Genomic DNA, 27,594 nt, shown 5'->3' on the forward strand with positions numbered 1-27,594 from the left:
GGCTCTAAGAGCCATTTCGTTCGCGAACGACCCATCACTAGTCGTAACAGCCTAGCAACTTCTCTGGTTATACAAAAAAAGAAGTCAAGTGGCACTTTCACAGCACTGACAAACTGACATTTAGAGATGCCTTCACTGGTTTTATGACAGCGGACAGCGCCGGGTCTGATGGGGGCGTGAAGTTTACCGGCTGTAACACGGAAGGTGGGAGCGTTTTAACCCGGAGAAGCAACAGGAGGTTGAGATGGACGAACATGGCGGACAGATATAGGCTTCCAGCTGCTGAATAAACGTTGGGCAAAGCGAAACCGAAGACGAAGGACGGCCGCCCCGCTAAAGCCGTATGGCGTCCACTCAAGCCCGGATGGGCCAGCAGGCCTTGGTGGTGCTGGATGTGGCTCTGCGAGTTCCATGTATTTTTATTATCGACGCCATTTTTAACTCTTACTACGACCCTGGCTCGGGCTGGGCCGGGGCGATGGGGAAGGTGTTTGTCAGAGTCATGGGTAAGTATTTTTAACATGAAGGAGCGCTCAAGTTTCCCTCAACAACAACGAGCTAGCAGCTTTAGTATGGCGTTATTTTTGTGCCACTATTCTGAGCGCACGTAAAGAAAAGTTTGCAGGTGCAAGTGTTGTATTTTGAGGAGAAATTTATTTTGAGCGAAGAAAAGCTGAATTTGAGTGAACAAAATTCATTCCTGCGTGCAAAAAATGTATTTCAGTGTTTGCTATTATCCACACACACAACAGCTGCCCCTCTCGCTCAGTTTTTGCATTTGCGCTCGCTCCCCGTGTGTTGCTCGCGCGCTTAACATTTCTGCCCGTGCGCGCTCAACTTCACCGTTATATTTGTGCCACAAAACCAGCCAATCACAGACTTGGATGCAAAAAAATCTGATTGGCTGTTCTGGTCTCCAATCAGCTCGAAATGACGAAATGCAATATCCCAGAATCCATTTCGTCCAAAACTCAAACGAGGCAGTGGCGGAGGAGCACAGAGTGGCGGAGTTTGAAATATTACTCTTTCTGAGTTACAAAATAAACTTTACACAGCACCATTCTCGCATGAAAATATCTTTAAACTTCAAATACCTGCTCGATTCATCAAGACATCACATATTTGCATAAGTGCTCTAACGTTTTCGGAGATACCTGTTACCCACCATAAGAAGATCATTTGTAACCTTCACTAAAGCTGTTTCTGTGCTGTGATGAGCTCTGAAACCTGACTGAAACTCTTCAAATAAGCCATTCCTCTGCAGATGATCTGTTAGCTGTTTGACAACTACTCTTTCAAGGATGTTTGATATGAAAGGAAGGTTGGAGATTGGCCTATAATTAGCTAAGACTGCTGGGTCTAGAGATGGCTTTTTGAGTAAAGGTTTAACTACTGCCATTTGGGGTGATCGTGGCTCAGGGGGTTGGGAATCGCATCTGTAACCGGAAGGTCGCCGGTTCGATCCCTGGGCTCTCTGTCCTGGTCGTTGTGTCCCTGGGCAAGGCACTTTACCCTACTTGCCTGCTGGTGTTGGCCAGAGGGGCCGATGGCGCGATATGGCAGCCTCGCTTCTGTCAGTCTGCCCAGGGCAGCTGTGGCTACAACTGTAGCTTGCCTCCACCAGTGTATGAATGTGAGAGTGAATGAATAGTGGTATTGTAAAGCGCTTTGGGTGCCTTGAAAAGCGCTATATAAATCCAATCCATTATTATTATTATTATTATTTGAAGGCCTGTGGTACATAGCTGGTTATTAGAGATTGAAGCATTAATTATTGGCAGAACTTCTTTGAGCAGTTTTGTAGGAATGGGGTCTAAAAGACACGTTGATGGTTTGGAGGAAGTAATTATTGAAGTTAACTCAATCAATCAATGGGAGAAAAAGAGTAAATGAATATCAATGGTACTGAAAGTAGCTGTAGATAATATTACATCTCTGGGATGATTATTGGTAATTTTTTTTCTCTAATGATTAAAATTTTAGTTGTGAAGAAGTTCATGAAGTCATTACTAGTTAACGTTAAAGGGATGGTTGGCTCAACAGAGCTCTGACTGTTTGTCAGCCTGGCTACAGTGCTGAAGAGAAACCTGGGGTTGTTCTTATTTTCTTCAATCAGTGATGAATAGTAAGATGTTCTGGCTTTGCGGAGAGCTTTCTTATAAAGTAACAAACTATTTCTCCAGGCTAAATGATGATCCTCTAAATTTGTGACACGCCATTTCCTCTCCAGATTACGAGTCATCTGCTTTAGGCTACGTGTTTGAGAATTATACCATGGAGTCAGGTGCTTCTGATTAGAGACCTTAGTTTTCACAGGAGCTACAGTATCCAGAGTCGTACGTAGTGAGGAGGTGAAATTATTAACAAGATAATCGACCTCTGTTGGGGTAGCGTTCAGATAGCTGCTCTGCTCTATGTTTGTACAGGGCATTGAAGATGATAACAGTGGGTGGATTATATTCTTAAACTTAGTTACAGCGCTTTCAGAAAGACATCTACTGTGATAAAGTCTACTCTCCACTGCTGTGTAATCAATTATTGTAAATGTAAATGTTATCAGGAAATGATCAGACAGGAGAGGGTTTTCAGGAAACACTGTTAAATGTTCAGTTTCTATGCCATATGTTAAAACAAGATCTAGAGTGTGATTAAAGTGGTGGGTGGGTTCTTTTACATTTTGAGAGAAACCAATTGAGTCTAATAACAGATTAAATGCCATGCTGAGGCTGTCATTTTTAGCATCTACATGGATGTTAAAATCACCCACAATAATTATTTTATCTGAGCTCAGAACTAAATTAGATAAAAAGTCTGAGAAATCAGAGAGAAACTCTGTGTAAGGCCCAGGTGGACGATAGATGATAACAAGTACGACTGGTTTCTGAGTTTTACAGCTGGGGTGGACGAGGCGAAGCATCAGGCTTTCAAATGAATTAAAAGTCTGTCTGGGTCTTTGGTTGATTAATAGGCTGGTGTGAAAAATTGTTGCCACACCGCCCCCTCGGCCTGTGCTTTGAGGTTTTTGGTAGTTAGAATGACTCGGGGGTGTTGATTCATTTAAACTAACATAATCATCCTGCTGCAACCAGGTTTCTGTAAGGCAAAGTAATTCAATTTGTTGATCAATTATTAAGTCATGTACTAACAGAGACTTGGAGGAGAGAGACCTGATATTTAATAATCCACATTTCACTGTTTTACTCTTTGGTTCAGATGTGGATACTGTATTGTTTTTTCTTTGTGATTTTTTTTTTTTTTTTTTTGTTTTATGTTTAAGTTGTTTATCGCTGGTTTTTAGTTTGTTTTTGTCTATTTGGGAACTGACACGGTCTAGCCTTCAGAATTACATGACAAGCTCTCTCGGTGGAGTGAAACTCTGGCATCTGCTCCTTCCTATCTAAAATATAACCGAACGCTGGCATAAATTTTCGACCATCTCACACTTCTATTTAATCAGTTTTCTTTTTGATGTTTATTCAGCTGTGTGAAAACCCCGGAGGAACCCTCCCGAGGGATTAATACGTTTTATTTAATCGAATCTAATAACTTTAATGTCAGCCAAACCGATTAACTCACGAAAAAAATAAAACACTGAAAAAGGCCAAACAAAAAGATGTTTAAGTTATTTAAGTGACTTATATATCATGTTTAACCTGAGAGGCAAAAGACTGCGGGGGTTTGAAAACGATGTGCCGGGAGTTCTCCCCGGCTCAGATATTTGAAGTTTACTCAGCTACATTCTCGCCTGAAAATATGCTAAAAGTTAATTTTGCGACCACGAAAGACTAATAAGAGTAATATTTAAACTAAGTAGCTCCAGTAGTAGTAGCCATTGTTGGAAATTGGAATTGGCTGGGCCAATCTGGGATATGGTTTTTCAATTTTGTTATCCGGAAGGAAAATTGGGAGAAATTCGGGAGAATGGTGGCTCCGGGAGATTTTTGGGAGGGGCACTGAAATTCGGGATTCTCACAGAAAAATCGGGAGGGTTGGCATGTATGCCTGTCAGACAGGCTAAAGCTGATTAAGTGACCAGCAATAACATTTACACAGGGCAGATCCATCTGACACGCTGCTTAACTGCTTCACCTCGACCCTAATTTACTCTGCTTTGGCGCCATCAGCTCGCAAGCTAACTAGCTGGCTAACGTCAAGGTGTGTTGTCACAAGTGTGATTTGTGGTGTCACGGATGGCCTCAGAGGCACCTTGGACCCAGATGGGTCATATTCAGGTCCTTCTTCCTGACAAAGCTCGCTTCTTCTCCTCTAACTGTACCCAGAGAGCTGCTCTCTGGTCTGAACTCTGTACCTGTGACTTTATATCGACGTGTGTTGACCTGGTGTCCCACTTTATGCACATCATTTGTATGTCTTGGCACTTGTCATATTTTCGGACAGGGGAATTACATTCTGGACTAGTGTTGTGTAATAACCAGAGCTGCTACTAACAAAAATCTGTTTCACTTTTTATTTATTGATAGAATAAGTCTGTAGCCTGACTAACTTTGAGTTTCCTCTACACCCCGTAATTCATAACAGCTCGTTTTCATCACTGTGACAGAGTAAAGCTTCTCTGTGTTGAGTCAACAAACAGGTTATGTACCTCAGTTTTCCAGTTTGCAGACCTTTGAGCAGCTCGGGCCATCTGAAAGTGTTAGCCAAGAGCTCTGGGTTTGGATGGACAGGAAGTGAGATTAGCTGTGGGGTTTGCTTCTGTACCCGTGTTTCTTTATGTTTAGTACAGGAACAGAGACTCCATAGTGCCAGATGTTTGAACAACTTTATATTAAAGCAGTAAGGCTCAGGTTGGTTGAGGTCCTCTACAGTATGTACGATCAGTTTATCATAGTGTTATCAAATGCAAACGTAGCATTACGTGGATTTCTTTGTTTGTTTTTGTTCTTATTTGTTTTTCTATTTATGTTATATTATGTATGTTGCTTGTTCATCCTTTGACTTATCAGGATTACTCAACTCTATGCTGATTATTTTGCTCCAAAATTGTTTAATGTGCAGCATCTGTTGTTTTCTCACAAAGATTGATCTAAATGCTCACTATAATCAGACAAACTTGGAAGCTACAGTTAGCTGACATTTGTTCAGTTTGCAGTGAGAAATATTTGCCTTTCCTGTCTTTCTGACTGCTTCTCCGGTGTGTTCCAGGTGTCCTCATCTCCACTGTGGTGCTGCTGCTTTCTCAGAAAGCCTTGTTTAAGTTCTACACTCTATTCTTTGCTGTCCTCCTTGGCATGGCAGCAGTCCTCATAAACTACTACGCCACCTCCCACATGGACTTCTACAACGCCTACTATAAAGCAGCGTTGGGCTTCAGGTTGCTGCCTAGAAACGGGCCGACGCTGTGGCTGGGCATGGCCGCCGTCCAGCTCGTCTTTGGGATTGGCTATGTGTTCTTGCTTAACCTCCAGTCGGTGTTTGCTGCGCTGGTGGTCCTGGACATCATGATTCCTCTGTGGGGGCTGATGATTGAACTTCCTGCAGATGTCAGGCATCTGGTGGCAATGTTCTCGGGCCTGGTGCTGGCTCTCAGCACAGCCGTTTGCCTCGCCACGAGGCTCAAATGGTTCTACTATTCATGCCGGTACGTCTACCTGCTCGTACGGCACATGTACAGGATCTACGGACTCCAGCTGCTGCTGGAAGACACGTGGAAGAGGATCAGGTTCCCTGATGTGCTTCGAGTGTTCTGGCTGACCCGGGTAACAGCCCAGGCACTGATACTGGTTTATGTGGTGCAGGCGGTGGGGAGAGAGAGCGGAGATGCCACAGGTGGAGCTGCAGATGGGAGCTCTGATGCACAGGTAAATGCTTTTAGATAAAAAAACTTCACTTCCAGGACATGTTTGCTATATAATGTTCACTTCATAAGCAAGGTAAGCTAACAAGATGTTAGCCACAGTGAATTGAAATTTGGTTAATGACCTTATTCAGAGTCTTTGACATATCATAATGTTTACAAAAGTCATAGTTGTTTGGGGAAAGAAGTTTTCCTTTTGCAGCCCCAGGCGCCCCTGTTGGATTTCTGTAATTATATCTAAAAATTAGTTCCTGTGTGTTTAAAAATATCTCTGAAAGCCTAAAATGTATGTAGGTGACCTCTACAGGTTTCCTGTGTTCTGTAGCCAAGTAAAGTCCAGCTGGCACATTAGCTCTTTGAAGTGTTTTACAGGTATATGAATGCACGAATTTCAATGTGAAATATTCTTTTAATAATTTATAAACAGTGTCTGATGTCTGAAGAGCAGTTAAAAATGATGCACACTACATAACAAGGTCATAATTCTTTAACAACCTCATTTCTACTGAAGCTGCTTCTTCATGTTCTGTGTTGCTGTTAATAATAAAGTCTCACCTAAAAAGACTGCAGAGTCTGAACTGAAGCTAAACGGGATTATGAGTAAAGGTGACGCATGTACCTGTGTGACTGCACCGTTTTCAGGGTTACCTGCTGAGCTGGGATGTGTTCTGGGATCTCACGAGTAACATCATCATCTCCGGCTGCGACTCCATGCTCACTATAATGGGGATGAGTGCTGTTATCTCCTCTGTTGCACATTACCTGGGTCTCAGCATCCTGGCTTTCATAGGTATGACTGAGATTGTTAGTTGGAGTGGTAGCAGGTGTAAAAGCCTTCCTGATTTGCCCTTCACGAAATTGTTTGGATGCTCCTGGAGTTGAGCACTTTCTTAATTTGAACCTTCAGGTTCGACTGAGGAGGAGGACAAACGGTTGGGCTTCAAGGCTCCTGTCCTGTTTTTCATCCTGGCTCTTCAGACTGGCCTCAGCAGCCTGGAACCTGAGGAACGTCTGGTACGTCTCGGATTTGGGCTTCCAGTTTACGCCATCAAAGCAGCTGGCAAACTGTTTTTCTCTCATTTTTCTGTTGTTTTAACCTCTGTGTGAATTTTTATGTTGCCCTATAAACTAACAAAACATGTTTAATGATTTATACTGTAAATGACATTTGCACACAGTAGCAGAGTTCACTGTTCCTTTTGTAATCCTGTATTCCTGTGGTTATAACGTAATAACTTCGTACACGTAACTTAGTCTTGGTTTTGATCCACAGTTCCGCCTAAGCCGGTACATGTGCCTTCTGCTGACCGCCATCCTGCACTTCATTCACGGCATGACTGACCCCGTCCTCATGTCTCTCAGCGCTTCCCATGTCTCCTCTTTTCGGCGGCATTTCCCCGTCCTGCTGGTGTCCCTGGTGCTCTTTGTACTCCCTGCGGTGCTCAGCTACGCCCTCTGGCATCACTACCTCCTCAACACCTGGCTCTTTGCCGTCACCGCCTTCTGTGTTGAGCTCTGCCTCAAGGTGAGTGCAAACAATTTATCTTTGACTGGAATGGATGACGTCCAATGTCTCCCAAAGTTTTCACAGTCTGTGAGATTTTTGTGCGTTATGTTAGTCATTCAGTTTCACGTATGTGAGGTTTTTTGGACTCAGCATGACTCAAACTAATGAAAAAAATTTATAAATTAACATCCTTGCGGCCCGGCCGGGAACAGCCCGAAAACGGGACACCACCCGCAGGAGGCACCTTAGGGGTCGGGTGCAATGCGAGTCGGGCGGAGGCCCTGGCTGACCCGATCCCCAGCTACCAAGACTGGCAATTGGGACATGGAATGTCACCTCTCTGGTGGGGCAGGAGCCTGAGCCAGTGCGTGAGGCTGAGAGGTACTGGCTAGATATAGTCAGGCTCACTTATGGCCGGGGCTCTGGAACCAGTCTCCTCAGTCTGGTGCAATTCCAGACCTCAGTCTGGAGATACCCCTGGTGAGAGGCGTCAGGCTAGGGTGGGTATCTTTGTATCCCCTTGGCTTGCTGCTGGTATGTTGGGGTGTTTCCCATTGGACAAGAGGGTTTGTTCCCTTCGCCGTCGGGTCAGGGAACAGGTCCTGACTGTCGTCTGTGCTTATGCACCGAGCGGCAGTTCAGAGTACCCAGCCTTCTTGGAGTCCCTGAGTGCCCCTCCTAGGGACTCTGTTGTCCTACTGGGAGACTTCAGTGCTCACGTGGGCAACGGCAGTGAAACCTGGAAGGGCGTGATTGGGAGGAACGGCCTCCCGGATCTGAACCCGAGCAGTGTTTTGTTATTGGACTTCTGTGCAAACCACAGTTTGGCCATAATGAACACCATGTTCGAACATAAGAGTGTCCATAAGTGCACGTGGCACTAGGACACTCTAGGCCAAAGGTCAATGATCAATTTTGTAATCGTATCACCAGACCTGAGGCCATAAGTTTTGGACACTCTGATAAAGAGAGGGGCTGAGCTGTCAACTGATCACCCCCTGGTAGTGAGTTGAATCAGGTGGCGAGGGAGGACGCTGGACAGACCTGGCGCACCCAAACGTGCAGTGAGGGTGTGCTGGGATGGTGGTCCCCATCTTTAAGAATGGGAACCGGAGGGTGTATTCCAACTACAGGGGAATCACACTCCTCAGCCTCCCTGGGAAAGTATATGCCAGGGTGCTGGAGAGGAGAGTTCGTCTGTTAGTCGAACCTCGGATACAGGAGGAACAATGCGGTTTTCGTCCTGGTTGTGGAACACTGGACCAGCTGTTTATCCTCTCGAGGATACTTGAGGGTGCATGGGAGTTTGCCCAACCAGTCTATATGTGTTTTGCGGACTTGGAGAAGGCATTTGCCCGTGTCCCTCGGGGGGTTCTGTGGGGGGTGCTCTGTGAGTATGTGGTGTCTGGCCCATTGCTACGGGCCATTCAGTCCTTATACGACCGTTGCAAGAGCTTGTTCCGCATAGCCGGCAAGAAGTCGGACTCGTTCCTGGTAGGTGATGGGCTCCACTAGGGCAGCCCTTTGTCACAGATTCTGTTCATAATTTTTTATGGACAGAATTTCTAGGCGTAGCCAAGTGGCGGAAGGCTTTCAATTCGGTGGTCTCAGGATCTCATCTCTGCTTTTCGCAGATGATGTGGTTCTGTTGGCTTCATCAGGTGAGGGCCTCCAGCTTGCCTTGAAACGGTTCGCAGCCGAGTGTGAAGCGGTGGGAATGAGTATCAGCACCTCCAAATCTGAGGCCATGGTCCTCAGCCGGAAAAGGGTGGAGTGTCCACTCCGGGTCAGGGACGAGACCCTGCCCCAAGTGGAGGAGTTTAAGTATTTCGGGGTCTTGTTCACGAGTGATGGGAGAAGGGAGCGGGAAATCGACAGACGGATTGGTGCAGCGGCTGGAGTGATGCGGACGCTGCACCGGTCTGTTGTGGTGAAGAGAGAGCTGAATGTAAAAGCGAAGCTCTCAATTTACCGGTCGATCTACGTCCCTACCCTCACCTGTGGCCACGAGCTGTGAGTAGTGACCGAAGGAACGAGATCGCGAATACAAGCGCCGGAAATGGGCTTCCTCCGAAGGGTGGCTGGCCTCTCCCTTAGAGATGGGGTGAGAAGTTCGGCCATCCGGGAGGGGCTCAGAGTAGAGCCGCTGCTCCTCCACATCGAAAGGAGTCAGCTGAGGTGGTTCAGGCATCTGACAAGGATGCCCCATGGGCACCTCCTGGGTGAGGTTATCCGGGCATGTCCCACCGGGAGGAGGCCTCGGGGCAGACCCAGGACACGCTGTAGAGATTATATCTCTCGGTTGGCCTGGGAACGCCTTGGTGTTCCCCCGGATAAGCTGGAGGAGATGGCTGGGGAGAGGGAGGCCTAGGCTTCTCTGCTTGGGCTGCTTGGCTTGCCCGCGACCCGGCCCCGGATAAGCGGAAGAAAATGGATGGATGGATGGATGGATGAAATTAACATCCTAAGGTCAAGAAGAGATCAAGAGATCCGGAATAGTAAAACTTGTTACTTAAATAATCAAATGTGTAACAATAATGACCGGATTGATGTGCATATAAGAGCATGATTTAGCCCTACAAAAACAAGAAATAATCAGGATTAAATGATTACTTGTCTGGATTCCTTTTCACAGTTATGCTCTCGCTTTGTGTTTTGTGCTAAATCCAACGCACCACTTTTCCTTTGCAGCACGTCTCTAAAAACCCAAACTCACTCCTCGATAGGCGAGGGGAGAGCCGAGGTGAGGGCCAGGCTTTGTCAGCAACAACAGTAAAACTGATTCAGAGAGGTGGACAAGGAACCACAGATACTGTTTGTAAATTCTTAAGTGTTGTGAGTTTGCATATAAAGTACTTGTAAGTTAGTGTTTCTGCTGCTTAGAGACAAATGTAACTATAAGAACATGGAACCAGGCTCCTACATTAGATATTCTGGGCATGCTCACTTGACTAAAATTAGCCTGGGGACCCGCTGAGGAATGGCGAGTTTGTGGGTGTCGAATCGAAACTGTTCTGAAGGAGAGCGGCGACACATTTTTAGACTGTTTACTTCAAGCTTAGGGTCCAAAAACATTCCAGCTGTCACCAGAGGTCAGCTTCAGCTCCGTGTCACAGAGGATGTATGGCTGTTGCATTTTTACGTTTGTGAATGTTCATTATTCAGGGAGTAAACTTTAAGGAACAACAATTTAAGTAAAGATGTACAAACTTCAACTAAAACATGAATTGTGAGTTCAGGCGATCAACAGCATGCAGGATATTTTTGTTCTTTCTCAAATTAACTTGGAGCATGCAGTGAAGCATGAACACACACACACACACACACACACACACAGAGCAGAATTTAAAGGAGAGTGTGGGTCAGAGTACCACTTGTCCATATTCTTAGTTAACATTCTTGTTTTGATTTAACCATATTTCATATGTATTCTGTAGTAGGCAAACATCTACTATCGCGGGTTTGTTTGTGTTTTGCACTTTTACAGATTATATAATTTAACATTTAAATCAATTCCTACAAGTTTGTTAAGTTAACATGTTATTTATTTCAACTGTTAATTGGTTTAGTTAGAACTCACCTTACCTACCGGTCTTCCAGAAACAAAAGGAGGAAATTTAGTTTTACTTCTTGCTTTATAGCTTCTGGGTTCATCTGAGGTCACAGGAAGAGACCAAGTGCGGAAGGGGAAGAATTCTTGTAATTTAAAAAAAGTTGATTTTAGAGTGTTTATGGAGAAATAGATTTATTGTTGTAATGTATGGATTACACCAGAGTTTATGTTGCTAGTAAAGAATCGCAGTAGAGGTCGATAATATTCATCTTACCTACTGAATGCAATAGTCCAGAGGAGAAATTGTTTGGTTAAGTGGACGATTTAAGCAGAAGAACTCAGGTGTTTGGGGAAAAAGGTCAGTGTAGCTGTGTGCAGTTATGTTTATTTGAACGGAGTTAACTATGGAGTTGAGTTTCTTATTTATTTTTTGTAAATATTGTTTGGGTCACAAATGGTGAATAAATCACTTGCTACACTGGACAGCATCAGTCTCCTGCACTTCTTTGGCCGCTTAAGTCAAGTCCTACCACAGAGAGTTTGTCAAACTTCCCGTTGGCGTGTTCACTCCCTGTCAGGAGCTGAAACCGTTCACTCGTCTGCTTTGATCTCTGCAGATTAAATTCAGCTCACGTTTCTGCTTCCTGCTCTCCAGGTGGTTGTGTCTTTGACCGTCTACGGCCTCTTCATGGCTGACGGATTCTCCAATGTCCTGTGGGAGAAGCAGAAGCTGGATGACTACGTCTACTACGTGCGCTCCACGGGCAACATCATCGAGTTCCTGTTCGGCGTCATCATGTTCGGAAATGGCGCCTACACCATGATGTTCGAGGCGGGCAGCAAGATCCGCGCCTACATGATGTGCCTGCACGCTTACTTTAACATGTACCTGCAGGCCAAGAATGGCTGGAAAACGTTCATCAACCGCCGCACTGCCGTCAAGAAGATCAACTCCCTGCCGGAGGTGCGCGGTGACCAGCTGAGGAACATTGAGGACTTTGATTTCAACCATGGCACAACACAAATTCATTGGTAAGTCGCCTCTGCTTTATTGCCTGTTAAACGCTACCAGAAAAGGTAGAAGAGAGCGAGTGTCACTGGCTGCCGCTGACGGTTATAAAACGGAGCAGCCTGCATGTTTTGTTAGCATCAGTGCTAATAAGTTAGCTTCTTGAAAATGACAACACAGCAGGAACAGACTGAGTGACAGGCTCACAGCTGTGCAGGAATACAGTATACCAGGCACTTTATTTCAGGTTTACAGTAGTTCAGCTGCCATGATGGCAGCTCACAGTAGACTGATCAGCTGATCAGCAGTTGGTGCTGTTGTGCTGGCAATGAAGAAGATGTGTAGAAGATATAGCACAGCATGAGCTCTGTGCTGGTCCATATATTAGATTTAACCAAGTCAAACCCTTTACCTGTCTGTGAAGCTCCTCTGCATACAGCCTGTGGTTGCTCTTCATTAAGGACAGCTGTAAGCTGTGTAGGGTTGTAGTCCTAGCTACACAAAGTTAAAATCAACTGAGATAAAATGATGCAAATCAGTACATCCAGCAGCTCATCTCTCATTTAAATATTAACGACTACAAAATGGAAATGTCTAAAAAGCAGAGCAGTTCTCAGTGTACTTAGATGTGTCCAAGCAATTTAGTAACTTAGCTGACAGAAAATTGTTAATTGGTAATATTTCTGAAAGAATCATCTAGTAATTGCTTAATGAAAACCTACCTCTGCTTCAAAGTATGTCAAAGAAGTATTTAAAGTATGCGGTACCTCGCAGTGAGTCACTATAAAGATTACCAATGGAGTGAAATAAATTCTTTAAAACTAATAATTGTTATTAAACTCAGTTCGTGATTGTTGTAGAATTTAGGTGTTTATTATAGTTTTTTATGTTGTAGGCTAAAGACAGATAATCTGTTTTGAAAATAATCAGCACGATAATGAAGCTGTTGTAATTACTCGTTTTGTTATATGACTGTATTTCCAGTGTGTTTCTATTGTCTGTAAGTAAAGTATCCATTACTGCTAAATGTGTTCAGTGTTATTGTATAACGTGACCTCAGAGCGTCTCTCGCATGATGCTGGTACCAATACTGTGATGCTTTAATTCCAAAGATACAATCAGTAACACTCTGTGAGTCAGTACATGTAGATAAATCCTGACCTCTTGCTGTTCAGACATCGGGGTGAATCTGACAGATCCCATGTTCAGAGGACTCTACAGAGGGAAGCAGAAACATGACGTCGAGCTACTGCTTCACTCTTATTTTCGATCCCCACAGAGAGGCTCATGATAGAAACAGGTGAGTCACACCGTCTGTTTATTTTAAAGCTTTTGGCAGAATGTGGCCTGAGTTTGATCACACAGTGAACCTTTAATATTAAAGTTTTCTTAAAGCTCTGGAGTCATTGGTTTTATATTCTTGTTGAAGCTGTATCACCAATAAGAGGGAATATATTAGATTAAATAGGTTTGTGCTCACTTTATAGAAATGTTTTGCTGATGTTACAGTTCTTTAAATGCTACATTCATGTTATTTATGGATTTCCACCTTCCTGCTCATTTCCAGACGCCCCGTGGTGTGGTGTGAAGAACACTCATGCCGGGTCCAAATGTGTTAAAACTACATTTCCTACAAAGAAGAAGTGGGAGGCAGGACACTGCCTGAAGGACCGGAATGAGCCCTGTCATATCATGTGAGTCACTAAAGGGAAACGCTTTATAAATCCAATGGATACAATCAGACGTCGCACTGAAGCATGAATATTGTTAAACACAATAGACCTTTAATTTTAAGATTTCACTATTTGTCTCTTGCAGACAAGTCCTGGAGGTGATGGCAGCAGCGAGGGAGGAGGATCCACTGGAGCTGGGCAACACAATCTACAACAACACTGTCAAAGTCTTCTTCAGCTCAAGCTGATAATAAATGACATCATCAGACTCACCGATGTGTCATTAATATTCTTTTATGAATCTGTTTGTGCGCCTCAGGACAAACCACTTATACTGTTATATTATTTGTGTTTACAGTCCTCTGTTAGTGCACAATAAACATATTTTTTTCATAAGGAACACATCAGTTGTTGTGTTTAGAAAAACATAAATGTTAATGAGTTTATTCAAACCACACAAAAAGCTTTGATGTTTGTGATTGTTCAAGTACCCCTACAGTGCTTTTGCTTCAGATCATCAAACAAGTTTTAATATTATACAAAAGTAACCCAAGCAAATGCAGAGTTTTCAAATGTTAATTTATTAATATAAAAAGTTATACAAAACCTAATAAACTGGCTGTGCCAACATTGGCAGCAAGAGCTAAAATCAGCCGTTTTCAGTACCTGGCCATGAGTCTTTGGCCAAATGTTCTTTGCAAAATGATTTTAATTCAGTCAGCTTGTTTTAGAGTCATGCTGAAGTCCATCAAAAGCATTCTCAGAGGTTTGTGTTTTTAAGTCATGCAGGGGTGGACTTGCTGGTGTGTCACTCATTGTGCTGCTGCATAACTTGAGCGCTCTTGAGCTTGAAAGACTTTCTGGAAGACAACAGAATTTATGATTCTATCAGTTACGGCGAGTCATCCAGGTCCAGAAGCAGCAAAGCAGCCCCCGACCATCACATTACCGCCACCGTGTTTGACTGTTTATATGACCTTCTTTTTATGAAAAGCTGCCTTAGTTTAATGCCAGATGTAACAGTATTTGTACCTTTCAAAAAGTTCAAGTTTTTAACTTTTGTCTTCAGTTTTCTCCGTCCATAGAATATTTTCCCACAACTTTTGTGGATCCTCGAGATGTTCGGAAATCCCAAAGTCTTTGAAATGTGTTTGTTTTTAGCTCAATAAATCAAATACGATAAGACACAACAAATATCTCAATAAGGTATAAAAACTAATCTGCAATCTAAATATAGTAAACTGAAATATATTTAATATACTTCTATAATGGTCTATTATATTAAGTCTGTGTTATATTTTATTTATGGATGTCTGTACTAGCAAACCATCCTCTGAAAGCAAAATAACGTCTACATTAAAACGTGTAGCAAACAGGACACAGAAAAAAATGACGCTATGTAATTTTATAGTTTGTAGAAATGTTACGTCAGCTGCCACGCCCACCGACGCCACTGACACGATACGTCGTAACAGCCTAGCAACTTCTTTGGTTTTTAAAAAAAAAAAAAAAAAAGAAGTCAAGTGGCACTTTCACAGCACTGACAAACTGACATTTAGAGATGCCTACACTGGTTTTGTGACAGTGGACAGCGCCGGGTCTGATGGGGGCGTGAAGTTTACCGGCTGCCGGCTGTAACCCGGAGAAGCAACAGGAGGTTGAGGTGGACGAACATGGCGGACAGATGCAGGCTTCCAGCTGCCAAGTAAACGTTGGGCAAAGCGAAACTGAAGACGAAGGACGGCTGCCGGGTGACTCGTCACGTATTTCAGCGTTACATGGATAGCTGGGTCCCAACAGGACTGTAAAAGCCCTCCGCTAAAGCCGTATGGCGTCCACCCAAGCCCGGATAGGCCAGCAGGCCTTGGTGGTGCTGGATGTGGCTCTGCGAGTTCCATGTATTTTTATTATCGACGCCATTTTTAACTCTTACTACGACCCTGGCTCGGGCTGGGCCGGGGCGATGGGGAAGGTGTTTGTCAGAGTCATGGGTAAGTATTTTTAACATGAAGGAGCGCTCAAGTTTCCCTCAACAACAACGAGCTAGCCGCGTTAGCCGTGACATTAGTCGGCTGTGTGGAGCTGTGTCACCTGTCAGACAGGCTAAAGCCGATTAAGCGACCAGCAATAACATTTACACAGGGCAGATCCATCTGACACGCTGCTTAACTGCTTCACCTCGACCCTAATTTACTCTGCTTTGGCGCCATCAGCTCGCAAGCTAACTAGCTGGCTAACGTCAAGGTGTGTTGTCACAAGTGTGATTTGTGGTGTCACGGATGGCCTCAGAGGCACCTTGGACCCAGATGGGTCATATTCAGGTCCTTCTTCCTGACAAAGCTCGCTTCTTCTCCTCTAACTGTACCCAGAGAGCTGCTCTCTGGTCTGAACTCTGTACCTGTGACTTTATATCGACGTGTGTTGACCTGGTGTCCCACTTTATGCACATCATTTGTATGTCTTGGCACTTGTCATATTTTCGGACAGGGGAATTACATTCTGGACTAGTGTTGTGTAATAACCAGAGTTGCTACTAACAAAAATCTGTTTCACTTTTTATTTATTGATAGAATAAGTCTGTAGCCTGACTAACTTTGAGTTTCCTCTACACCCCGTAATTCATAACAGCTCCTCGTTTTCATCACTGTGACAGAGTAAAGCTTCTCTGTGTTGAGTCAACAAACAGGTTATGTACCTCAGTTTTCCAGTTTGCAGACCTTTGAGCAGCTCGGGCCATCTGAAAGTGTTAGCCAAGAGCTCTGGGTTTGGATGGACAGGAAGTGAGATTAGCTGTGGGGTTTGCTTCTGTACCCGTGTTTCTTTATGTTTAGTACAGGAACAGAGACTCCATAGTGCCAGATGTTTGAACAAGTTTATATTAAAGCAGTAAGGCTCAGGTTGGTTGAGGTCCTCTACAGTATGTACGATCAGTTTATCATAGTGTTATCAAATGCACACGTAGCATTACGTGGATTTCTTTGTTTGTTTTTGTTCTTATTTGTTTTTCTATTTATGTTATATTATGTATGTTGCTTGTTCATCCTTTGACTTATCAGGATTACTCAACTCTATGCTGATTATTTTGCTCCAAAATTGTTTAATGTGCAGCATCTGTTGTTTTCTCACAAAGATTGATCTAAATGCTCACTATAATCAGACAAACTTGGAAGCTACAGTTAGCTGACATTTGTTCAGTTTTCAGTGAGAAATATTTGCCTTTCCTGTCTTTCTGACTGCTTCTCCGGTGTGTTCCAGGTGTCCTCATCTCCACTGTGGTGCTGCTGCTTTCTCAGAAAGCCTTGTTTAAGTTCTACACTCTATTCTTTGCTGTCCTCCTTGGCATGGCAGCAGTCCTCATAAACTACTACGCCACCTCCCACATGGACTTCTACAACGCCTACTATAAAGCAGCGTTGGGCTTCAGGTTGCTGCCTAGAAACGGGCCGACGCTGTGGCTGGGCATGGCCGCCATCCAGCTCGTCTTTGGGATTGGCTATGTGTTCTTGCTTAACCTCCAGTCGGTGTTTGCTGCGCTGGTGGTCCTGGACATCATGATTCCTCTGTGGGGGCTGATGATTGAACTTCCTGCAGATGTCAGGCATCTGGTGGCAATGTTCTCGGGCCTGGTGCTGGCTCTCAGCACAGCCGTTTGCCTCGCCACGAGGCTCAAATGGTTCTACTATTCATGCCGGTACGTCTACCTGCTCGTACGGCACATGTACAGGATCTACGGACTCCAGCTGCTGCTGGAAGACACGTGGAAGAGGATCAGGTTCCCTGATGTGCTTCGAGTGTTCTGGCTGACCCGGGTAACAGCCCAGGCACTGATACTGGTTTATGTGGTGCAGGCGGTGGGGAGAGAGAGCGGAGATGCCACAGGTGGAGCTGCAGATGGGAGCTCTGATGCACAGGTAAATGCTTTTAGATAAAAAAACTTCACTTCCAGGACATGTTTGCTATATAATGTTCACTTCATAAGCAAGGTAAGCTAACAAGATGTTAGCCACAATGAATTGAAATTTGGTTAATGACCTTATTCAGAGTCTTTGACATATCATAATGTTTACAAAAGTCATATATTTGTTTGGGGAAAGAAGTTTTCCTTTTGCAGCCCCAGGCGCCCCTGTTGGATTTCTGTAATTATATCTAAAAATTAGTTCCTGTGTGTTTAAAAATATCTCTGAAAGCCTAAAATGTATGTAGGTGACCTCTACAGGTTTCCTGTGTTCTGTAGCCAAGTAAAGTCCAGCTGGCACATTAGCTCTTTGCAGTGTTTTACAGGTATATGAATGCACGAATTTCAATGTGAAATATTCTTTTAATAATTTATAAACAGTGTCTGAAGAGCAGTTAAAAATGATGCACACTACATAACAAGTAGGGGCTGCAACGATACACAAAATTCACGGTTCGGTTCGATACTTTGGTGTCACGGTTCAATATTTTTTCGATACCAAAAAATGTTCATGCCTTTTTAATTTGTCATTTATTAAAATTATAAATATATATTTTAACTCAAAAGTACAGTTTTTAAATTTAATGTTGCTGAAAAAACAAAGTAATAAAAAAATTAATCTATCTGATGGAGAAATCACTCATCGTTGGAAAAGAGAGTTTATTACAGAGAAATGGCTCTTTCCAAAATAAAAGCTATACTATACGCTTCTATATTCTCAGCAGCATATTAAACATATCAGGTCCCATAAGGAGAATCATGTGCTAACGGCTGTCTAAATGACTCGGGTAAAGTTTGTAGCATGTGTTTTTGTCTGCTCCCACTTGTCTTTGCACTAGGATGATGTCAGCATAAATGTGCAGCCATATTCGTTGTGTTCCCACTAGTGCTGTCAGCGTTAATCTCGTTAAAACGACATTAACACCACAACGCGGCAAATCTCCGTTAACGAGCTACTGCGGATTGCCCCGTGCGCGGGGCTGGACGACGTCAACACGTTGATGAGCTAACTGCGCTAACGCAGTAGTTCCCACCCATGTAATTGAGCATTGCGTGGCACATCCAACATACTGTTTTACTTTTGTCCATGATGCGCTTACCTTCAGAGTCATACTTCACATGAAAATCAAAATAGTTCCAAACGCCAGATGTGAATGAGGGTGGGGGAGGTTCAATTTGCCATGTTGCAAGGAGAGCTTAACTTCTATCTTGCTTGTAGGGGTGGGCGATATAAACGATTTACGATAGAAACGATATAAATTTGGCCAACGATAGAGATTTTCACTATATCGCTCTATCGCGATAGCGCATGTTGATGATGTCATCAAGCTGCGCCTGTTTTGGTCGAAAGCATCGCAGCGGCTAAAACGATTATCATCTGCAAATTATGGCCGGGTGACAGTCATAGCAAAGAGATGAAGCACTTTTCAAATAAGGGGAAAGCCAAAAACTGCGCTTCCTCCACTTCCCTACCATTGATTCATTAATGTTGAATTCTCTCGCAGCTGTTCTATTCCCATGTTGTTGCAGTATATTAATAACTAACCTCGTATTGTGGATGAATAATCTCAGTTGTTCCCCTGACTGATGTTTGGCCCGTGTATAACATCCTGCTATGCGATTGCATTTGTCCCTGACCACCAGAATCCCTGAAGTTAACTTTTAATGAGTGGAAAAAAGTTGGCGTTCATCCTCCAGCTTCACTGTGCTAATGTTATGCTAACATAGCTGTTTCGCTAGCAATCACGTAGCACAACATGTTTAGGTGGAATCTAGCGAGCTAACGAGCTAACTTCCTGTTAACTTCTAACTCCGTTAAATGTAATAAATTCTGTTTTCATGGATGCATGGATGTTAAACTTAATTGTTACACCTGGTAAAGCAACAACACTGATGATTTAATTAAAGACGAAAGAATTTAGACAGTTTTTAACTCTCAGTATTCGTTTGACTTTGGGAGCTGAAGAGACGGAGTTTTGGACCCAGATTACCCCGCGAAGCTCCTCACTACGGCAGCCGTAATGCTCTCACAATCCATCAAGCAGTGCGGCTTACCAAAGTTGTACTAAAACATTTTTTAACAGATTTCTGCCCAAATCTGTTCGAGGTCAGTAAGCACAACCAGAATTCATACATAAGGCACACTCTCGATTTTTGAGGAAAATTAAAGGATTTTAAGTGTGCCTTATAGTGTGGAAAATGCGTTATACAGAAGAAAAGAATATATCGTGATATATATCGTTACTGCACATGCATCAAATTATATCGCGATATGAATTTTAGGCCATATCGCCCAGCCCTACTAGCTTGCCCTGCGCTCAGTGAATCTGCGTTCGACTATTCCACCTAGGCTGCACTGTTGAGCGCAGATCCACTGACACAGACAGCATCGTCAGAAGAAAAGTTGATAAAATAAATTGAAAATTTTGTATTGTTCGATAGATATGCGTACCGAACCGAAAGCACTGTATCGAACGGTTCAATATCGATACGAGTATCGTTGCACCCCTAATAACAAGGTCATAATTCTTTAACAACCTCCTTTCTACTGAAGCTGCTTCTTCATGTTCTGTGTTGCTGTTAATAATAAAGTCTCACCTAAAAAGACTGCAGAGTCTGAACTGAAGCTAAACGGGATTATGAGTAAAGGTGACGCATGTACCTGTGTGACTGCACCGTTTTCAGGGTTACCTGCTGAGCTGGGATGTGTTCTGGGATCTCACGAGTAACCTGATCATCTCCGGCTGCGACTCCACGCTCACTGTGCTGGGGATGAGTGCTGTTATCTCCTCTGTTGCACATTACCTGGGTCTCAGCATCCTGGCTTTCATAGGTATGACTGAGATTGTTAGTTGGAGTGGTATCAGGTGTAAAAGCCTTCCTGATTTGCCCTTCACGAAATTGTTTGGATGCTCCTGGAGTTGAGCACTTTCTTAATTTGAACCTTCAGGTTCGACTGAGGAGGAGGACAAGCGGTTGGGCTTTGTGGCTCCTGTCCTGTTTTTCATCCTGGCTCTTCAGACTGGCCTCAGCAGCCTGGAACCTGAGGAACGTCTGGTACGTCTCGGATTCGTGCTTCCAATTTACACCGTCAAAGCAGCCGGCAAACTGTTTTTCTCTCATTTTTTTTGGTGTTTTAGCCCGGGGGTGGGCAACTCCAGGCCTCGAGGACCGGTGTCCTGCAGGTTTTAGATCTCACCCTGGGTCAACATACCTGAATCACATGATTTGTTCGTTACCAAGCCTCTGGAGAACTTCAGGACATGTTGAGGTCATTTAACCATTTGAATCAGCTGTGTCGGATCAAGGACGCATCTAAAACCTGCAGGATACCGGCCCCTGAGGCCTGGAGTTTCCCACCCCTGTTTTAGTCTCTTTGTGAATTGTTATGTTGCCCTCTAAACTACCAAAACATGTTTAATGATTTATACTGTAAATGACATTTGCACACAGTAGCAGAGTTCACTGTTCCTTTTGTAATCCTGTATTCCTGTGGTTATAACGTAATAACTTCGTACACGTAACTTAGTCTTGGTTTTGATCCACAGGTCCGCCTAAGCCGGAACATGTGCCTTCTGCTGACCGCCATCCTGCACTTCATTCACGGCATGACTGACCCCGTCCTCATGTCTCTCAGCGCTTCCCATGTCTCCTCTTTTCGGCGGCATTTCCCCGTCCTGCTGGTGTCCCTGGCGCTCTTTGTACTCCCCGTGGTGCTCAGCTACACCCTCTGGCATCACTACCCCCTCAACACTTGGCTCTTTGCCGTCACCGCCTTCTGTGTTGAGCTCTGCCTCAAGGTGAGCGCAAACAATTTATCTTTTACTGGAATTGATGACGTCCAACGTCTCCCACCGTTTTCAGTCTGAGATTTTTGTGTGTTATGTTAGTCAAGAGATCAAGAGTAATCAAACTTGTGACTTAAATAATCAAATGTGTAACAATAATGACCTGATTGATGTGCATATAAGAGCATGATTTAGCCCTACAAAGGAGTCAGTAAGGATTCTGTTGTGTGTTTGTCAACGTGGGATTGAGTGGAGACTGATAGTATTCTGCTTATTGAGTTTATAGTCTGTGCCTACAGTTAATTAGTATTTATGTTCAATTACACTTATGGCTTCCAGCATTTATGAAAACAAGAAATAATCAGGATTAAATGATTACTTGTCTGGATTCCTTTTCACAGTTATGCTCTCGCTTTGTGTTTTGTGCTAAATCCAACGCACCACTTTTCCTTTGCAGCACATCTCTAAAAACCCAAACTCACTCCTCGATAGGCGAGGGGAGAGCCGAGGTGAGGGCCAGGCTTTGTCAGCAACAACAGTAAAACTGATTCAGAGAGGTGGACAAGGAACCACAGATACTGTTTGTAAATTCTTAAGTGTTGTGAGTTTGCATATAAAGTACTTGCAAGTTAGTGTTTCTGCTGCTTAGAGACAAATGTAACTATAAGAACATGGAACCAGGCTCCTACATTAGATATTCTGGGCATGCTCACTTGACTAAAATTAGCCTGGGGACCCGCTGAGGAATGGCGAGTTTGTGGGTGTCGAATCGAAACTGTTCTGAAGGAGAGCGGCGACACATTTTTAGACTGTTTACTTCAAGCTTAGGGTCCAAAAACATTCCAGCTGTCACCAGAGGTCAGCTTCAGCTCCGTGTCACAGAGGATGTATGGCTGTTGCATTTTTACGTTTGTGAATGTTCATTATTCAGGGAGTAAACTTTAAGGAACAACAATTTAAGTAAAGATGTACAAACTTCAACTAAAACATGAATTGTGAGTTCAGGCGATCAACAGCATGCAGGATATTTTTGTTCTTTCTCAAATTAACTTGGAGCGTGCAGTGAAGCATGAACACACACACACACACACACACAGAGCAGAATTTAAAGGAGATTTTATCAAACTTCCCGTTGGCGTGCTCACTCCCTGTCAGGAGCTGAAACCGTTCACTCGTCTGCTTTGATCTCTGCAGATTAAATTCAGCTCATGTTTCTGCTTCCTGCTCTCCAGGTGGTTGTGTCTTTGACCGTCTACAGCCTCTTCATGGCTGACGGATTCTCCAATGTCCTGTGGGAGAAGCTGGATGACTACGTCTACTACGTGCGCTCCACGGGCAACATCATCGAGTTCCTGTTCGGCGTCATCATGTTCGGAAATGGCGCCTACACCATGATGTTCGAGACGGGCAGCAAGATCCGCGCCTGCATGATGTGCCTGCACGCTTACTTTAACATCTACCTGCAGGCCAAGAACGGCTGGAAAACGTTCATCAACCGCCGCACTGCCGTCAAGAAGATCAACTCCCTGCCGGAGGTGCGCGGTGACCAGCTGAGGAACATCGAGGACGTGTGCGCCATCTGTTATCAGGAGTTCGCCACCTCAGCCCGCCTCACGCCCTGCCACCACTACTTCCATGCACTGTGCCTGAGGAAGTGGCTCTACATCCAGGACACGTGCCCCATGTGCCACCAGAGAGTTTACGTTGAGGAGGAGAGTAGAGACAGAGCCGCCTTTTCCAATAACAACGGGGGCTACGCTCCGCAGCAGGATGCCGCCGCTGCGGGCCCACCGGCACCGGGGGACAATCAGCGAGGACAGCCGGCTGCAGAGCTGCAGGCCAACGGAGTGGCAGTTGGCGCGCAGGCCGCAGGAGGAGCGGCGGCGCTGGACCACGATCTGCTGGAGGACAATGACAGTATAGAGTATGACGAAGACGAGTGGGGGACTCAGAACGGCAGCGCGCTGATAGAAGAAGACTATATAAATGATGACACAGACTCCACAGAGGACTGACGACAGAAGAGCTATAGATAAATAAACATATATCTTTATTATATTTAAGTTAAGAAATGATAAAAGACATCTTAAGCATCTTAATTTGCTCTTGAAAAATGTCAGGGATGTCTTTCTTGTTAGTTTCTTTACGTTTTTGAGTTTTACTCTACAAGGGCTCGTGGAAAGAGTAACTGCTGCTCTCGTTCTGTGTGTGTGTGTGTGTGTGTGTGTGTGTGTGTGTGCATGTTGAAGCTGTATGACAGACCAAAAAACTCCCAACTACTCTTTTTATTCGACAGTATCTCCGGAGTACCGAGATCCTGATAGAAACCTTGCTATGTGGGCACAGCTGACTTTGCACCATTTATTCCCTGATGCCAATCAGAACGTTTATAATAAAAATAAATCTGAGACTATCTGCAGCAGCAGATTCTGCCTTGTTGGAGATGGTGGTAGAAGTGTTTTGTTCCAAATGGAGAAAAGAAACAAAGCTGCACATTATTTTCTTTCTTTAGACTTTGTCACTTATGAGCATTAAAAACTTATCTGGTTTGAAATTTAGCTGAGCTCCTCCTTCGGGATCCTTGTTTTGTGCACCGCTAGAAAGCTTTCAGATTGTCTCTGTTTTTTGTTTTTCATTGCGATCTGGTCTCTCCTGTTCTGACCACTCTGGGTTGCCTGTTGCTTTTCCTCCAGTTTGTCAAAACCATGACTTAAATTTCATTTTAAGGAAGGGAGGGGAGAGCTGAGCTGGAGGCTTTTAGATTTACCAGTCCATGATGCTACAACCCTCACCCTGTGGCCATGACCAAAACAGGAAGATCAAGAATACACGTGCCTCTCTTACATTTGTAGTGGGTAGGCTGGCTGGGCTTAGCCTTACGTGTGATTCATGTATTCTGTTGGCAGCAGAAGCAGTCACAGATAGGAGGAAATGGCAGTGCTGAGCAGCCAGTCCTTGTCATTGTGAGCTGCGTTGATGCATTTCTAGGGAGGTGCATGTCAGGTTATGGCACACGGTCTCAAAACCTTTTGCAGTTACAACTTAGATTAAATACAGATGCATGCGCTTCACTTAAGATAAGAAGCTCAGAATAAAGCCGCTGCTCGTTCATCTCAGGCTGAGGCAGCTGAGGTGGTTCAGGCGTCTGGTCAGAATGCCTCCTGGACTCCTCCCTTCAGAGGTTTTTCAGACACGCCCAGGTACGAGGACCCATTACAGCAGACCTATAAACAGAATTGTAAAGTGTTTCTGGTGAGGAGGATGTCTGCTTAGCCGGCTCCTACCACAACCCTCCTTCAGATAATGGTTGGACTGATGTCATGGAAAAGGTTACAGGGAGGCTAATCTGGCTAGTAGGGTGGGCGGTGGATGATGATGTTTTAGTGAAGGTGGTTTGTGCCACGGACTCTCACGGCATTACAGGAGAGCTTTGCATAGACAGGCGGTTTGACCTTGGTGGACAAATCCACCACCAGCACCGATCAGTAGTCCAAAACAGTGAGGCTACTGGATCTGATGTGCTGCTTCAGAGACCTCATCCACACTGATGATTCTTAGTGTGAAAGTTGTCTGTTTGAAAATGGAGTTTTCTCTCTGCACTAGTTAAAGGTTCGTGGTTAAAATAGAGAAACTGTAAAAGGTCTGAAAGTACAAACCATGCTGAGTGGATCAGAGGTGCACGGGGGGGCTTAAGTGGGGAGCCTGGTGAAATTTAAGTTATGATGGGAGTCTCTGAACATAAATGCACTTAATATGCAGCCCTGGTGTGTGTGTGTGCGCGCGTGTGTGTGGCTGCCGACTTGTAATGTGATAAGATGGTGTCTTAATAATTTGGTTCATGTTCCCTCGTGGTGTGCTGCAGGGAAAGATGCTAGAGTGTTCATTAACGACACAACTGAGGAGCGATTTCAACAGATTTTGAGCTCGAGTCATTCTGCTGGATTTGAGTTTTTAGAAAAGCTGTGAGCACAAACGGTCACGACTGATTCAGCTGTTTTTATTTGAATAGACGATGGATCCCCATCAAAGTTAGCATCTTTCACCTCGGTGACGTTAAATGTTTGATTCGTTTCCTGTGTGTTAAAATCTCCGACTTGCAGACTGATCACAGCTCAGGTTTGTGGTGAACTCGCTCAGCTTTTGTTTTTGTCCTTAAATGCAAACCGAGGATTTGTGAATGAAGCAGGAGAGCGAAGCAGTTCCCCATCAGCTCTGCACCGACCAGAGAAAACTGAGAGGTGTCTCTTTTTTCTTTTTTTTTTTTTGTAAAGGTGACATCCTACTGTAATCACTGATATACCTCTGTCATTACTTACTACTGGTCTCTTGTGTGACCTTGCTTAGATTTGTGTACGTTATTGTACATTTAATGAAACAAACACGTGCACACGTTTCCCCTTGACGCTACTTTCTACATCATTCTTTTAAGAAATCAGTATTGACGTTGGCTAAAAGCTTGTTTCAGACCTGGGAGCGGTTAATAAGAGTGTGAAGGAGCACATCTGAAGAGCTAGAGTCCAAAAATGTATTTGGGAAATGATTGCTATGTTCAGTAACGGTCATAAAAATATAGGAGGTGCCAGTTGTTTTGCATTTCTTAAGGGAAAAATTTAAAAGAGTTGGATGGAATTTCTGTTCCCACACCGGTGGTTTTATCATTCACTAAATGCACATTTTCTTTCTAATCACTGGTACAGATTCCTTGTTGTGTCCGAGCTACGAGGACGGCACTTTTTTAAAGGCTAAAACTGTGTTAGCAGCCACAGGCTGCAAGGCTGGAAGAAAGAAACTGGAAAAGATCCAGACGTGCAACCTCTGAAGGCAGTGTGCGATCATGTTGTTAAAAATTTGTTTAAAATAAGAAAATGTTTTTATTTTCCTGAGGTTTATACCTGCTGATCTAAAAATTTAAACTACTGGTCCAAAACGAAGCCCCGGCTGACTCAGCTCCCTCAGCGACTACAGAGATCTTTAATGTGAAACTGTATTAAAACTGGCTTTCAAGCACAACTCCACGAGTATTATGATGTGTAGACTTCCACAGCCCAAACGTTTTGAAGGGTTTGACTACAAACTTGTGCTCTGTGCTGTTTTAAAAAAAAAAAAAAAAAAGCTGCAAGGAATCCATTTAATTCTTGCTCGATAAGAGGATATGACAAATGAGGAAGTGTTGGGTCTAATTTGATTAGAAAGCTGTGCTTTTTGTTTCAGTAATGAAGGACTTTGATTATTAGTTTGATTGTTCTGAAAGCTTTTTAAAAGGTGGAAGCTGTTCATTTTGCCTTTCGTTTTAAAAAAGAGATTTATGTAAATAAAATCATCTTTGATATTGCATCTGGACTGATGACGCCTTTAAGTGACTTCTTCATAAACACATTAGAGCATAATCTTCTTTTTATTATTATTATTATTATTATTATATTTTTATTGAGGAAAAAAAAGGACTTGTTACAATAAAGTGTATTGATATTATTTAGTTGAGGAAAAAAAGACTTTTTCTTATTCCTTTTGTTTTACATTCAGGTAACAAAAAGTGATCTCGGTGCTTGACAGTGTTTACATAATCCAGCATGTTTAACTTATTTACATAAAGTACATTAGGTACAAATTATGAAGTTGAGGGTCAACCTGACATTGTACAGTACATGGGAGATACACCAATTCAGAGCTGGTCTTACCTAAATGCAGGGTGGATGGGGGAAACAAAGCTAATCCATTTATTCCATATTTTGTAGAATTTGTCTTTTGGAATTTTTAAAAAGAATGTCGACTTTTCCATTTTAAATATTTCAAAAACTACCTTAAACCAATCAAGTGTTGGTGGAGTTGGATTTGCCACTTTCTGGTTATTAATGTTTTGTTGGCTGCTAATAGCTCTTGTAAGAGCTTTGTGTCCCCTCCCCGGACCGAGCCAGCAACCAGGCCCAAGTACAAATTTACAAATTTAATATCAAATGTTATCTTAAAAACCTCGCACAGAGTCTCATGAATTCCCAGCCAGTAATTATTTAAGTTAGCGCAGTCCCAAAAGATATGGGAATGATGTGCCTCTTCTGATCCACATCTTCTCCAGCATTCTGCTGTCCCATTTTTATATTTAGTTTGATGAGGGCTTTAGAAAAATCTAATAATGATTTCAGATCTTGCTGCAGATTCTCGATTGGATTTAGACACCAGACAGAACCCGGAGTCTTGCCTACGTTGCCTAATAGAGCATAACTTCATTAAATGAAGGACTGTAGAAGTTTAGGTGCAGAGAAGTGTGCCCATTTTAGTGTGTAGAAATGCAGTTGA

At 43.7% G+C, this 27,594-nt stretch overlaps 3 protein-coding genes across 4 annotated transcripts; all 3 read left to right on the plus strand.

Moving 5' to 3' along the window:
• Positions 1-282: 282 nt before the first annotated feature.
• LOC120746584 (E3 ubiquitin-protein ligase RNF139-like) lies at positions 283-26,453 on the plus strand. Of its 2 annotated transcripts, XM_040052017.1 has the most exons (7): positions 283-368; positions 15,411-15,548; positions 16,813-17,468; positions 20,198-20,345; positions 20,463-20,569; positions 21,061-21,312; positions 22,533-26,453. In XM_040052017.1, the coding sequence occupies exons 1-7, from the start codon at positions 344-346 to the stop codon at positions 23,313-23,315; spliced, it is 2,109 nt and encodes a 702-aa protein (XP_039907951.1). In that variant the 5' UTR covers positions 283-343; the 3' UTR covers positions 23,316-26,453. The 2 variants fall into 2 exon arrangements, with proteins under 2 accessions (XP_039907951.1, XP_039907950.1); XM_040052016.1 differs by lacking the exon at positions 283-368 and having other exon boundaries at positions 14,089-15,548.
• LOC120746586 (E3 ubiquitin-protein ligase RNF139-like) lies at positions 318-13,177 on the plus strand. The gene is made up of 7 exons (XM_040052018.1): positions 318-506; positions 5,164-5,819; positions 6,458-6,605; positions 6,723-6,829; positions 7,089-7,340; positions 11,531-11,907; positions 13,060-13,177. Coding segments are annotated over exons 1-7 (1,704 nt in total). The 5' UTR covers positions 318-343; the 3' UTR covers positions 13,061-13,177.
• Positions 13,148-13,957, plus strand: LOC120746589 (putative deoxyribonuclease TATDN1; the record flags this gene model as incomplete). The annotated part of the gene is made up of 3 exons (XM_040052024.1): positions 13,148-13,184; positions 13,452-13,578; positions 13,703-13,957. Coding segments are annotated over 3 exons (267 nt in total), but the record flags the coding sequence as incomplete, so codon positions are not given.
• Positions 26,454-27,594: the final 1,141 nt, after the last annotated feature.

Source organism: Simochromis diagramma, unplaced genomic scaffold, assembly GCF_900408965.1.
Source record: "Simochromis diagramma unplaced genomic scaffold, fSimDia1.1 OVJJ01000171.1, whole genome shotgun sequence".
Classification (NCBI taxonomy): Eukaryota; Metazoa; Chordata; class Actinopteri; order Cichliformes; family Cichlidae; genus Simochromis; species Simochromis diagramma.

Excerpts from the sequence above, each read along its gene's own strand:
- LOC120746584 (XM_040052017.1), top strand. The coding sequence starts at position 344 with ATGGCGTCCACTCAAGCCCGGATGG. Across the intron at positions 15,549-16,812 it reads GGTGTTTGTCAGAGTCATGG|GTGTCCTCATCTCCACTGTG; the intron begins GTAAGTATTTTT and ends GGTGTGTTCCAG. Across the intron at positions 20,346-20,462 it reads CAGCATCCTGGCTTTCATAG|GTTCGACTGAGGAGGAGGAC; the intron begins GTATGACTGAGA and ends TTGAACCTTCAG.
- LOC120746586 (XM_040052018.1), top strand. The coding sequence starts at position 344 with ATGGCGTCCACTCAAGCCCGGATGGGCCAGCAGGCCTTGGTGGTGCTG. Across the intron at positions 6,606-6,722 it reads CAGCATCCTGGCTTTCATAG|GTTCGACTGAGGAGGAGGAC; the intron begins GTATGACTGAGA and ends TTGAACCTTCAG. Across the intron at positions 6,830-7,088 it reads TGGAACCTGAGGAACGTCTG|TTCCGCCTAAGCCGGTACAT; the intron begins GTACGTCTCGGA and ends TTTGATCCACAG.